The 14519-nt window shown below is 46.9% G+C and overlaps 1 protein-coding gene across 1 annotated transcript; it reads right to left on the minus strand.

Annotated features, from left to right (window-relative positions):
• Positions 1 to 275: 275 nt before the first annotated feature.
• KIAA1191 (KIAA1191 ortholog) lies at positions 276 to 13946 on the minus strand. The gene is made up of 9 exons (XM_007463065.1): positions 13777 to 13946; positions 12581 to 12693; positions 12251 to 12337; positions 9360 to 9538; positions 6146 to 6266; positions 3883 to 4007; positions 1704 to 1810; positions 1369 to 1511; positions 276 to 1259 (listed from the first exon to the last, which is right to left on the minus strand). The coding sequence occupies exons 3-9, from the start codon at positions 12276 to 12278 to the stop codon at positions 1051 to 1053; spliced, it is 912 nt and encodes a 303-aa protein (XP_007463127.1). The 5' UTR covers positions 12279 to 12337; positions 12581 to 12693; positions 13777 to 13946; the 3' UTR covers positions 276 to 1050.
• Between the last annotated feature and the right edge of the window lie 573 nt (positions 13947 to 14519).

Genomic DNA, 14519 nt, shown 5'->3' on the forward strand with positions numbered 1-14519 from the left:
CAGGAATTTGAGACAGTGTTCAGGACAGTGATTGAACATGTACACAGTGAGGAGAAATGAATGGTTCCCCTCGTCCCTTTCCTCAGTGAGGTACGTGTTTATAAAGGTATGAGGCTCATTTGGGGGGAAAATGATTGCATACAGAAAATTTTTTAATTCTTCCACCACCCAGAAAAAAATTTTTCAGGCCCTGGCCTGAACAAGAAACTCAAAATAGGGTGACACTAGTTTTGTATGAACTGCAAGACTATACTCGAACTGCAGTTGCCACCTCCTTTAAGAAAGTTTAACATCCATTTATCTATACCAAACCAGTAGACTGGATTTTCTCCCTTCGGAAGTTTTCAACCAAATGGGAGTTAAATTAATCTCACTTTAAAGTGCAACAAAGGATATGTAAGGCTAGTGTTTGTTCTGTGACACACAAAAGAGAAGCATCCCTACAGTAAGAACTGGCTGCAGGACAAAGTGATCCATGAGGTCTACAAAAAAGCAAAGAGATTCTGGTTTCAGCAGAAAACAGAGGGGATCCCTGCCAAGGCTGGCTCTTAACTACACCCAGATCTCAAACACATCCTGGGTCCCCATAACTGACAAGGCTGGAGCACACAGTGCCAGCACAGCCAAGAGCCAAAGTCGTCTAAACTAGTCAGTGAATGCCTCTACGCCATGATCTGTCCATGCGCACATGGACAGTGGTAAAGGAATCAAGAAGCCTTGGTTTTGGAACAACACAAATATTATTTACCTATTAAGTAATAATCAAAGTTCTTGTGTAGGGTAAATGATACAAAAATAGGTAATGAGGTCCCCATACATCACTGCTGAGGTTTAGTCTAACTTTAAATTAAAGCAGTACAAAATGGCTTCTTCCACACAAGGACAAGCTTTGCACTAATGTTTCTCAAAATCCAATTATGTCTCCAGCTCTAGCCTCAGTTTGAGAGTTTTTTAAAAAGAGAAGACAAAACTTTTCCTATGTCAGAGCCAAGGTAAAGGGGAGCTGGGCTCAAGACACCTCTATCCAGAGTCCCTGGAACAGAAAGAGCTCTAGAAGCCAGTGGGTGTGAGAACATTCAAGTCCCGCGGTTTTAGATTGTGGGCCCGCGGCAGCTGTTTCTTCCCTTCTATCACTGGGATGTCCATTTTGGGTGGCTTGAACACTGCTGGATCCTCGGCCATTCGGGTGGCTTGTGTGCGAATCAGTTCCATTGGAGAAGGCTTCTGGGCTCCTTTGTAGGCCTGGATGGCAAAACCTCCTACAGAAGTAAACCACAGAGCAAACGATTTCAAAATTAGTAAGCAGCTACCAACATACGTGGTAAAATGCCCGCCACACTGCTCTCTTTCGTGAAGGGGCAGCCTTACCCGAATCAGACTTCTGGAGGGATCTTGGTCCAAAGACACTCCATTTATCTGCCGAGCTTCTGTCTTTTTCCCCGCTTCCAGAATCCATAGTGCTAAGATTGGGGCCAGGTAAGGCTGTGGAAGAACCAGAAGTGAACCAGCCTCTGGAAGAGAAAGAATGAAATGGTAACACATCCTCTTCCTACACCTCTAGAAGTGTCCCACGCCAAGACTAGGGACTGTCAGCTCCCCCTCCTGGCTCAGAAGCCACAGGCTGACCTCACAGTGTTGGACGTGGCACTAGCTTTGCTTTAGCCCATGGCTGCTGGGGGGTGGGGGTCGCAGGAAGGGCTCACCTGGGCTTCTGCTTAGGGGACGAGTGGGGGCTGCTGCTTGGGGTGGACTGGGTGGAGGCCGGCTGCTTCTCCTCTCTTGTTATCTCTCCGCTCTGGAGCTTTAGTTTCTGCTCAGATGGGTAAGAAGAGAGGCTTTTTAAAAATCACAGCAAATACAAAACAGCTAAGTTTGGGTATAAATAACCTGGTTCACACTAACTTCAGGCAAAAGGAAACATTAAGAGGTGGAATAGTTTTGGATTATAGGAAGATATTCCTTTGATTCTGCCATACTAGATAGAGTTCCATCTTTTAAAAAATGTATTCATTCTACAGCATTATCTCGAACATCTCTGTACTAATTCCACACCAGAGCTTTTGACTCTCCACACTGACCAACCAATAAGTGGACGAGCCAGAACCCCAGTGGCGGGCCTTACTCAACTGCCCTCTTTGCCGCTACTGCGCACACCCCACCATCCCCAGCCTCTCAGCACCAGGACTCGGCCGCTAACCCCTCCAGCTAAATGCTCCCTCTGTGCAGCCCTTCCTTCCCATAACCAGTCACTCCGGCTGCCCTCAGCGTTGTAAACAGACATCTAACAGACAGACCAGCAGTCTAGCAGGGGAGATAAGCCTACTTCTCACTGCTCCTAGGTCAAGGCTTCCATATAGTCTCCGTGCTCCGTGTCTAGTACACCAGTGCTCAGCCCAGGCTATACTTCAAACAAATGACCGTGATGAATTTTCTCAACACTCAACATATGAAGTTACGTGAGCTGGCATTTCAGCCATCCTCATGTTCTACTCCTATGGCCAAGATGCAGAAGGTGGGCCAGATTCAGTTCTACCATTATATGGGGTGAACTGTGTAAATGGAATTCAGACTGACACCTACCCTGGAAAGTTCTCAGTGCCAAAGGCTGACAGTGCCCCTCTCCGGAAGGATCTGTCTTGTCAGAGCTTAAGCTGGACATCAAGCCAACCCTGACCCGCCACAGCAGTGGTTTTAAGTTTAGTGTGCAAACATCATCCAGGATGCTCATTACAAAACGCAGCCATCCACAATGTCTCATATCCCTGCCCACAGGCCACTAACCCCCAACTATTCCTCCTCCATGTATTGTTTATCATGATCCTCCTTGTGAGCCCCTCGGGAGCCAGATTCTCAGGCAACTCTGGAATATGGAGAAAAACCAACAGGAAATAGGGCATCAGGAAACTTGATTTCAGGTACTATGACTGGTTAAATACATAACCCTGGACCTCAGTTTCTTCATTTATAAAACATGGATAATAGTATCTATGTCAGAGGATTAATAAGAAGATGAAGTGAGTATGAGTGCTTGATAAATCTTAAAAGCACTATTAAGTATAAAGTGATATTCCCTGAAAGAAAATCATTTGAAACTATTTTATTTTATTCATACAATTATTTGGTCATTATTAACCTTACTGAAAATTCTCCATTTGTTCCAATTTTTAAAATGAAAGCAAAAACATCCCAATTCTATATTTATTTTAATTTTTAAAAAACTAAACATAGAGCATAACATTCCTTTCTAGCCAGTGTTACCTCTGTTGAGGTTGCCTGACTCCTATTTCTCGCCCTCAGAGTCAATCACCCTGGTACACAGTGACCCACGTTGGCTTTGTTGCTCATAACGTGCTCACACATATCACCTGTGTAAGCTCAGAATCTCATCTGACCCTCCGAACCAGAAGTAAGGGAAACAGTAAGTTTTATAGATGGATAAGCAGAAACTACCAGGCTAAGAGCCCAGGAGCTTTCAGCTAGAAAGTGCGACCACAAGGGGGACTAAACCTGCTCCAAATTCCTCGCTCAAGCCTCTTTCCACCTCTCCATACCCCCAACTAGCTGAGCTGGTAACTTCAAAACCACAGCCACACCTCAAGGTGTGAATGATGAGGGTTTTGTTTTTTCGGTTTTTGTTTTTGTTTTTTTTGCGGTACGCGGGCCTCTCACTGTTGTGGCCTCTCCCGTTGCGGAGCACAGGCTCCGGATGCACAGGCTCAGCGGCCATGGCTCACTGGCCCAGCCGCTCCGCGGCATGTGGGATCTTCCCGGACCGGGGCACGAACCCGTGTCCCCTGCATCGGCAGGCGGACCCTCAACCACTGCGCCACCAGGGAAGCCCGAGGGTTTTGTTTTTTAAAAGTTCCTAAGAGACATGCTTACGTGGAGTGCTTCTGCCACTCGAAGGTACTTGGTCTCCTCGGTGGTGAGGCCCTTGTGGGGTGTGTAGCCAGCATCTCTCAGCCCTGCCTGTTGCTCAAAACGCTGAATGCTCTCCTGGGTCTGTTCTGGGAAGAGAGGAGATGACAGTCATGCCCATCCCCCTCTCCCACCACAAACTGAGGGAGATGAACACAGATATCCACTGTTCTCGCCGGAAGCAAGAGCATACACACTGGCCATCCGAGGAGAGTTCTCCCAGACAGGCATCATGGCAGGAATTCTGAACCTCACGTGAAGCCTAAGCAGAAAGAAGCCTTCCCTTACAGCAAGCTAAAGAGCAGGTTACTCCTAAAGGGACAGCCTGATAACCTCCAGGGAAACACTCTCATTTATACCCTAGGACATTTTCTTTGTATTCAGAAATACAACATGGAGAAGGCAGCTGACATTCAGAAACAGTGCAAGTTCTCCAAATATAAAGTTTCCTCAGAGATACTCACCACCCTCTTTACGATCTTCACCAAAGAGAAATGGGCCACATTTAGGACAGATGGCACCAAAGTAGCAACTGGATCCAAACCAGAGAATGTGCCTTGAACTAACCAAGGTCTACTGATCCAATGTTTCCTGTGTGTGAAACTACCCACCACAGTGCCTGGCACAGCAGGCGGACTCAACTCACTATCAGGGCAGTCTGACCCGATTATCTTGTCATCAATGTCAGTTACACCTGGGAATGACTGACAGTGGAATTTTTGCTTAATCTGTACACACACTATGTAATACACCCTCATGTACAAGAATGTGGCAGCTGAGGACCAAAAGTCCAGATGCCAGATGTCCTTTATGACTTAGTCATTCCCCTTCTAAGGGACTAGTTTATTTCCAACAGAAATAGAAGCAAAGGAAACATACACACACACACACACACACACACACACACACACACACACACAAAATGTATAAATGTGTTTTCCAGTCTTGCCAGTTAGTCACTTGAAAATTTTAAAAGCAGGAAAGGATTTAATGAATACAATACCTGGTATTTAAAATAGCAGGATTTTAAATGCAGCTCTTTTTTTTAAATTTATGACTACAGCAACATGAAAAGTTCATTGTAATATTAATTGAAAAAATATTGATGGAATGGTTTGTCTATTATATTTGCAATTATATAAAAATATGCATATATGTGGAAATGACTAAGCCAAATAAGTATCTGAGTGATAGTAATATATACTGGGGCGCTATAATGTTCTATACTGTTAGTAAACTCTATTTTCAATAAAGAAGTTACACTGTTCTAAAAGAACAATGACTAAGCTTCCTAACACTGCCAGGACACCTTCTCAAGCTTGCAAAATACAAACATTAGTTGCTGATTCAAACAGTGCATTTATGTGTGAATAAGAAAAAGTCCAAGTAAGAGTTTGGACTTTTGGTTCCTGGGTGAGTTCTTCAGGAATTGCCCAAGACTAACTGATGCCCTCCAGAGCAGATAAACAAGGGCTTCCGACATCAAAACTGAGCCAACTAGAGAACCTCTATGTGCCCTGCCCCTGGCAGAGGCTGCTGCTGACAAGCAGAGCTGTATATCTAATAATTGTTAACTTCCCACTAGAAGCAACTAGAAGGGCCCTCCGGAACCAACAAGTTTAGTTAACTTGTAAGATTTTTTTTAAAGAATTCAACCTCTTTTGTTTCCAGTCTTATCAGGACCACAAATCACACATTCTTAAGACCAAAGACACTTGAGGCACCAATCTTGTCTCAAGATTCAGGAAGAGGAACAACTTTGAGCCATTTAATTTAAAAAAATAAGCGCAGGGGTGGTGGGGGATGTCTCAGTGTGTCTCCTTCTCCAGCAGAGCTTGAGACAGTATCAGCAGCCGCTCGCGGCCACTGAGCACTGGTGCCATCTAATCCTCCCCTCCACCTGCAGGCCAGATTCCCCACCTCACAGAGGAGGAAACAGCCTCAATAGTTAAGTAACTTGCCCAAGGTCACGCTGATGGATATGGGAAAATAAGGCTGTAGCAACGAAGCAGCAGGAGTGTACCTAAATCAACTGAAATGCTTAACGTTGGGGAAGTCTTCCACCTAAATGTAGCTTCAACATTAGTGATGACTCAGCAGCCAGACTGACCTCTGCCGGGCTGGGTTAGGACAGGTTAAGGCAAGTGTGTCTGCAGAACCCCCCCAGCTAGTTGTAGGAAGCCTAAACTCTTCCCCGCCCCCAGTTCTGAGAGCGCAGAGTGCTTACTTGTGATCAGAGAACTCATGATGACATGGGTAGCTTTAGCCTTCACCACGGGAACCTTGTCCGCACCATCAATGGCCGATGGCAGGGCACGGGATGAGACGCTGGCCTCTCCTTCCTCCACCTGTTCAAGAGGGGCAAGGAGGCACCTGAGCCAGACAAGGGAGTCACACGCCTCAACTTACTCCTCTGGGAGTAATCAGATACAGGAGAAAATATGTGAAGGGGGGCTTGGTTGTCCACACCCAATTAGATATGTATTATCCATAGTGACAAAAGATATAACATTATACGAATAGCCTGTATTTATAAAAGTGGGAGAGCCAGAATTTGAAGCTCTGAGCTCTATTATCTTTCTAGATTATGTCTGTCCAAAACACACTATGCCCCTAAGGATACAGAGGAAACAACTATTACTAAGCATTGACCGTGTACCAAGCACCATGCCTGCTTTTGCTTAATTAATCACTGCATTCGCTAAGTGGTTCTCAAATTTTGCCAAGCACCAGAATCCCCTGGAGGGCTGGTTAAACAGACTGCTGGGCCCCAACCCAGAGCTGATTCAGTAGGTAGGGCTCAAGAATTTTGTTTCTAACAAATTACCAAGTGATGCTGATGCTGTTGGTCCCTGAGACCACACTTCGAGGACCACTGCTCTAAGGGTTCAATAACAGTCTTTTAAAACAAACCAGAAAGTCTACGTAGCTCCTCAGCTTTAACATGAGGGCTGGAGCACGCTGCCTTCCTTAATCTAAACACCTGACACCGTGCTCAGGACGAACTGGAAGCAGAGGACTGGGTATACTCTTTGTTCTCTACTTCTCCAAAGGAATTGAGAAGAAAGATGGTCAGAAAGGAGGGGAGTAGAAGGAAGTATTGAAATGTTGTATCTACAAAACAGGATTTAAACTCTTCAGCTGTGACCTTACTCGAGCAAAACTTGAACCTCTGCTTTCTCACTTGGAAGATGGCTGACGATTGGGGCACGGATGCCTAGGGCATGGATGGTTAGGACAAACAAAAGAATGCATGTAATGAGTCAAGTTGAGCTCTCCTTAGAAAGGCCAGTTGTTCCAAACTGTCAGCTGTTCCAGCTGGGACACAGCAGAAAACTGGAAGCCCATTCTTTGCCTAGAGAAGCAAGCAGCAGCCTTCATAAATGAAGAGGGTGGTGGGCTGCCCTCCCAAGAGCTATCAGGAGCCTTGCTTCTTTTCTGCTCCGGTCCCTTGAGTCTGCTGCTTTGGCAACACAGGCAGGCTGCTGGGGCCCTTTCCCCCTAGTACTGCCAATACTTTTTACACGAAATGTTTCCACCTCAACAACTGACTGGGTCAGATTTCAGTAGATAACTGATATAGGGAACTTCCCCCAGAGCTGTAGGGGGCACTTTCATAGCAAGGAGCGCCCTGTTCTGAGAGCTTAATGGTATGTGGGGGCGGGGGGACACTACACTCTTTAGAAAGGAAGGATCACATACAGCTCTGCCAAGGGAAGCTAAGCCTGGAGCCAGGAGTCACAACATCAGCTCCACACCTAATATGTGCCAGGCCTTTCAGTCCTCTTTTTTTTTTTTTAAATAAATTTATCTATTTTATTTATTTATTTTTGGCTGCGTTGGGTCTTCGTTGCTGCGCGCGGGTTTTCTCTAGCTGCGGCGAGCGGGAGCTACTCTTCATTGTGGTGCATGGGCTTCCCATAGCGGTGGCTTCTCTTGTGGCGGAGCACGGGCTCTAGGTGCGTGGGCTCAGTAGTTGTGGCTCTCGGGCTCTAGAGCGCAGGCTCCGTAGTTGTGGCGCACAGGCTCAGTTGCTCCATGGCATGTGGGATCTTCCCAAACCAGGGCTTGAACCCGTGTCCGCTGCAATGGCAGGCAGATTCTTAACCATTGCGCCACCAGGGAAGTCCCTCCAGTCCTCTTTTATTTAATCCCCATGGCACCTCCATGACAAAGTATTTTCATCTCTCACACAGAGACACTGTGGCTCAGGGGTGAAGCCCAAGCTCACAGCTGGTGCACAGACTGTTAGGTGGCTCACACCCAGGTCTGCTTAGACAGCTGCTTACTGGTACTTGCTGTCAGGACCTAGCTGTCACACAGCTCAAAGTGCAGCGAAACTATAGGTGCAGCTTAAAAGGATTCATCTGAACTGGGTGGGCCTAGCTTATTCAGGCAACAGGACCACCTTTCTGGCATTCTTGGTGGTTGGAAAGTCAGAGGCGAGAGAGACACAGTCCCTGCCGTCAGGAAGCACAGGCTTCAGAAACAAGCCTGCAACAAGCATGTCAGAACCCATGAAGCCCAACTGCACAAAAGGGCTGTGAGAGCAGATCAGTGTGTAACGAGGTATGTGTGTGCATGTGTGTGCATGTCAGGAGGGCCTTACAAAGGAGGCAGCTCTCACATAGGATGGCAGTGGGGAAGGGCATCTGAGGCAGGAGGAACAGCATGAGGAAAAGCACAGCATATGTTCAGGAAAGAGCCAATTTTTAATCACTCAATGAGCATCTTTTGCAATCACTTTATGCCAAGTCCTCTGCTAGATACTGTAGATGGAGTATGAATCGGACACGGCCCCTGCCTCCAGGAAGCTAATGGAGGGCAATGAAGTAACACAGGGATTGTAACAGGGGTCCACAGTACACTGGAGACCTCAAAAGGGGTGATAGTCTTACTGGGAGGACAGAGGAGAATCACAGAAGAGATGGTTGAGCTAAGACTTAAAGGATACCATTTGTCAGGCAGATGAAGTACGAGGATAGGATGGGGACTGTGAACATTCCAGGCAATCGGAGCAGCGAGAAGCAAAGACTTAGAGGCATCAAATACCCTATTAAGTACAAGAAATCTTAGGTAACTTGCATGGTTGGATCACAGGGGGTGGGGGGTGGATTCGGAGGGGAGGGAGCGCAGACAGGACCTGGACCATGCAGAGCCAGACCAGGACTAAGGAGCTTGGATTTAATACTGTGGAAACGAGGGTGGGGAGGATGGGGAGGAGAGGGGATGGGGAGGTTGTATTTCAGGTAGAAGACACAGCCGTTCTAGTTTTGAATTAAAAAGGAAAAAGGCCTACCAACTCTACAGAAAACATAACATATATAGGGATTGGTGGCTGCCCAATTCTATGGGTGTCAGGAGCCGCTGACGGCTTCTGGAGCAGAGGAAGGAGAACCAAGGGGTTGGGCCTGCCAACGGCAGTCAGTGGGGTCAGATACCTTGGCGAGGTGCTGATACTTGCGCTCTGGAATCACTGGCTTCCAGGGGATGCTGCCCATGTCCGATGGAGGAGGAGTCATGGGCGTAGGGTCCTCGAGGGCATCATCATAGCTGAATGCCCGGCGGTACATCCCGATGGGCAGGGACATCTTGCCTAGAGGCCCACTAGGCTCAAGAGCTAAGAACAGACACACCTGTCAGGATGGGCTCATCAGCTGAACATACCAGTAGCTTTAAATTAATCTGTAGGCAGGAAAGCTCTGAAACACTCTTATTCTGGGACAGAGCAAGAAAAGCTCATTCTGGAAGAGCTAATCCAGTCAAGGTAAGGTAACTACAAATTCCTTCCTCTCTGCCTGACACTGGATTCTCCACTTAACCCACACAGCAGCCCTAATCCATTCTTATGGATTAGGAAACCAAAGTTCAATTTCAATTTACCTGAGCAAGGTCACATAACTTCAAAGTGCAGTAAGGAATCAAAACCCAAAGCAATCTGATTTCCAAGCTTGTATTCTTTTTTTTTTTTGCGGTACGCGGGCCTCTCACTGTTGTGGCCTCTCCTGTTGCGGAGCACAGGCGGCTCGGGACGTGCAGGCTCAGCGGCCATGGCTCATGGGCCCAGCCGCTTCGTGGCATGTGGGATCTTCCCGGATCGGGGCACGAACCCATGTCCCCTGTATCGGCAGGTGGACTCTCAACCACTGCGCCACCAGGGAAGCCCTCAAAGCTTGTATTGTTTAGGCCACAGAAGCCCGTGGCAATCCCAAGACTCTCAACTCAGGCAAAACTGAGGATATGCAGTCTTGGGAATTCCCTGGAAGTCTAGTGGTTAGGACTCCACGCTTTCACTGCTGAGGGCCAGGGTTCAATCCCTGGTTGGGGGAACTAAAATCCCACAAGCCTCATGGCCAAAAAAAAAAAAAAAAAAGAAACCGTGAAGTCTTGTTCCCAGTTTATACATGAGGAAATGAAGGCCCAGAGGTGGCAAGTCCTGTCTTTACTACCTCACCTAAGATAACAAGAGCACCATGACAAGAAATATGTCAAATAATATGCTGTCCAGCAGCATCTAGAACAGTTTCAAATGTTCTATATGACTTAAATGGCACAGCCAATTTCCATCACAGAAACTACTGACAACGGTTCTCACAAAGCACTGCCAGCTGATCCTGCCATTCCTGTCCACCGGAACGGACTGGCGGAATGCCCCAGTGACGCAGGCTCCCCACCTCAAGGGCACACTCAGCTCTGCCAGATCAGGGAGCAAAGTTCATTTTGTTTGCTGACCCTTTCAGAGCAGAACTAACGTCCAGATCCTGCCTTCAGTGTGACATTATCCTATTGCTATAATTACACAATCACACTCTCCAAGACATCAACCTGTTTGGCAATAAGTCCAAACCCAGCAAAGACATTCCATGTAAACAACAAGAGGGCCAAGCAGTTACCATTATTATTATGATTAATAACAATTACTAACAAATCCATAGAAACAGTAAGAGGATTAGTAGTTGCCAGGACCTGGGGGAAGGGAGGAGCCACAGGAGTGACTACTAAAGGGACAAGGTTTTCTTTTGTGGGTGAGGAAGATGTTCTGGAATCAGACAGTGGTGATGGTTGCACAACCTTGTGAATATACTAAAAATCACTATACTGTTCATTTTAAATGGCTGAATTGTATGGTATGTGAATTATCTCAATTAAAACAAACACACAAGTAAATAATAATTACCAAGTACCCTTCCTTGCCAGGAACTTACATCCCTCATCTTTCCTAATCCTCATTAAGCAGTTATTCTTCCCCTTTTCCAGCTCAGGAAACTGAGGCATAGATCTTAAGCAACACCCCACTAGCAAGTGTGAGGTGGGGGCTGGAACACAGATCTCAGCCAGCTCTCACACCCACCACGAAACACTCCATGCTCCCCACACTACAAGCATTAACCTAATGCATGCAACCCTGCGGCCAGGATGCTTACAGGGAGTTTACAGTCATCACAACGACAATGAAAGACAAACTAAAACACAAGTTGATGAAGTTAGAGACTAGAGATGGATCCTTATCGGGAAACACAAGGGAGACTCCTATGACTCCACTTAATTTGGGAGCAATTTCAGAAACATCTTAAAGACTCATCCCAAGAGCCATCCCAATAGACTTCCTAAGAATAATAATAAAGTCGGTTAATATTTACTAGGAGATAAATTCCCACAAATAGAGACCAAAAAATTTTCTGGGCAGTAAATGTATATTCATCTTTAACTCACATTTTCATGTATTTTATGTTTGATCTTCACAGCAAACCTGAGAGACAGGCACTATCATCTATACTTTACTGAGAATCAAAAATTGAGTGATTCAGATTTTAAAAATCACTAGCCCTTCCCACTAAAACAGTCCAAGGAGGAATCAATGACTTCACTAACCCAGAAATTATAACCCTGTATAGACCCAGGACTCACTAAATGTTGCAGTGAGCATTTTCATGACTAAGTTCAATGTGTCTTGAAATCAGGCTGGTGCCTTTTTGCCCAAACTTTCATTCCTCCCACCCTCCTATCTCCTCACAAAAAAAGGGGGTGAGTTTAATCATTCCGGTTTAAGAACTACGCAGCTTATTCTAAATTTTTATTTGATACATAGGAAAGTGACAAATCTGTCATACCCCTAAGTGAAATAACTGTTTTCTTTCAAGTTAGATTTTTGGGTTCACACCCTGGCTGGGTGGTTAATAAGATAATATTTAAATGATGCCAATCTATTAAGTCTAAATACTCTCCTGGTGGCAGAGAGTTACTATTAATATGTGGTTCAGAAAAAGCAGTTTCTGTCTAGCTCAAAATGTTAAGGGCAAAACATAACTTTACCAAAAAGAATTAAGTTTACCAGGCACTTCTGGTTGTCTCGAAGCCATTGAAAGACTGGGATCCAGGTGCTTTTTCTATACAGAATTCAGAGCTGAGTCCCTGCCACCTAATAAAAACGACAAAGGGCATTTTCTTACAGTGAACACCAAAGAATAGCTCCAATGCTGTTCTTCTGACAAGCACACAGAGTTTTATGGCTTGGTTACAAGGTTGAAACACACACAAAAGAGGGACAAACATGCCGAGGGAGAAAAAAAAGGATAAAGTCAAAGGTCTCACTGTACCTGTCACTGATCTTAACACCTGTGATATGACAAAGACACCATACACAGTGAAAAGGTCACCTTACCAGAGTGAAATGATGTGACGATTATGCTGACAGACAGATATTAATGAGGAACACTGCTCAGCTGCTGCAAGTTAGCAAAGCTGCTTGGGAAGAGTCCATCCATTCCAGAGGTTCTGAGAACAACAAACAACCAGCATTGGCACAGCCCTTCAGAGTCTGCCAAACACCTTCCTGTACTTTCATGTATTTCCTGTAACAACCTTGCGAGAGATACTATACTTATTTCGTTTTTAAATAAGTTAGGGCTCAGGGTCCAAATAACCTGACCCACAGCAAGGGATTAGGGAACCATAGTGGGTAAATTCATTCCTTGCTGCTAGTACTGACTGATATTCATAAGGGTTTTATACAACACTTATCTTGTGTTTTAACCCTTGCAGCAACCCTTGCAAAGCAGGCATTGTTTACCCCCAATTTAAAGAAAAGGAAACTAAAAAGCAGAAGTGATTTGTCCAAGGTTACAGACAAGTGGCCCATCTGTAAGGCAGGTAGTTTCATCTCCGTTTTACAGGGGAGTTCAAACAAAGCTCCGAGAAAGCCAAGTTACTTGCTTTTCAGCTTGCTACACTCCTCCCTCTATCCTGATGAAGCTCAGAAGGCAAAATCGTTAGTTCCTCATTAAAGAGCATCGCTGAAACCAAAGTCGGCCATCCTCGAGGTCCAGGCAGCATTCCGACCCGACACCTCCCCTCCCACTTCCCAGTGCCCGTCCCCTCCCCCCTCCACGCAGAGCTCTGACTTCTCCTTCATAAGATACAGGGCAATGCCACCAGGATGTGAAACGCCTGGCTGAACCGCCTCTTCCACCCGGCGAGGCTAAGAAAGATTAAGGCGATTAGGGCCAGGGCCTGGCACAAGCCGAAAGTTCCCCGGGGCAAGGCAAGTAGGAGGCTTGGGAGGTAAGGGCGAGAAATGGGGGGTTCAGGACAAGGCCGGCCTGGTAAAGTAGAGGCGAAGCCCGGTGCCGGGTCTGCAGGGGCATCATCACAGAGAAACCCCACGGTGGGGGGACCCCAGAAGGCGGGGCGAGAGATGCACGGAGCGGTCCGGCAAAGATCTGAGCCTGAGTAAGGGGAGAGGAGAGAGGCACCACGAGGGCCCGGGTCAGGGCCTAGGTGGAGGGGACGGGGGCACGCCCTTCCTTACCGGTGGAGGACCGAGCCCCAAGGAGGGTCCGGTCCGGCTCATCTGGTTACCTGTTTTTCCGCCGCCGCGGAGCCGCCTGCGGCCCGACCTCCGGCACTAAAGAGGCTCCGAGGACCCACGTCTCTCGAGAGGCTGTGGCGCATTCGGGACCCAAGCCATGGTGTGAGCGGCGCTGTGCCCGTGGCGACACAGAAGGCCCCAAACACCAAACAGGGAGGGACCACAGGCTGCCGACCCACAGCTTTCCCGATAAAGTCTCCAGAGGCCGAGTCATTTCACGCGAGATTTGGCGGGGGTGTGGCTCGGTGCATGCTGGGAGTTGTAGTCCATGGTCGGGAAAGCCCCAGGATCTTAGCTGCACTGCAGGTTGGTAGGGCCAGAGCTCCGCGTGTGGAAACTGCCAGCTCCCAGACGAAAAGCTACCCTTGACTAGCATTCTATGCCTGGGTCTGTGGCAGGCTGAGGGCAGATGGAGGTGGCATAGTAAAGTGACACACTCAAACCCGTTTCACAGAGGGGAAGTTGAAGAGATGCAAAGGCACTTTGACTAAGAAGAGATGAAGTGAGCAGGGACCCTCTTCCAGGAACAGCTGGGTTAGGCAGGGTTCATACTAGTAGCAGAACCAAAAGGGGAAGCAAATAGCACCTGCCTCTGCTAGGTAAGGTGGTCGTAACATTATTTCCCTTTTACACTAAGGAAAGTGACACTTGGAGAGGTGCCAGCTCAACTGTCATTTCCTGAAGACTTCTTTTTTTGCCAGTAATTAGAGTCTTTTCTAAATTCTGTGATTAG

The sequence above is a fragment of the Lipotes vexillifer genome, unplaced genomic scaffold (genome assembly GCF_000442215.2).
Source record: "Lipotes vexillifer unplaced genomic scaffold, Lipotes_vexillifer_v1.1 scaffold514, whole genome shotgun sequence".
Lineage (NCBI taxonomy): Eukaryota > Metazoa > Chordata > Mammalia > Artiodactyla > Lipotidae > Lipotes > Lipotes vexillifer.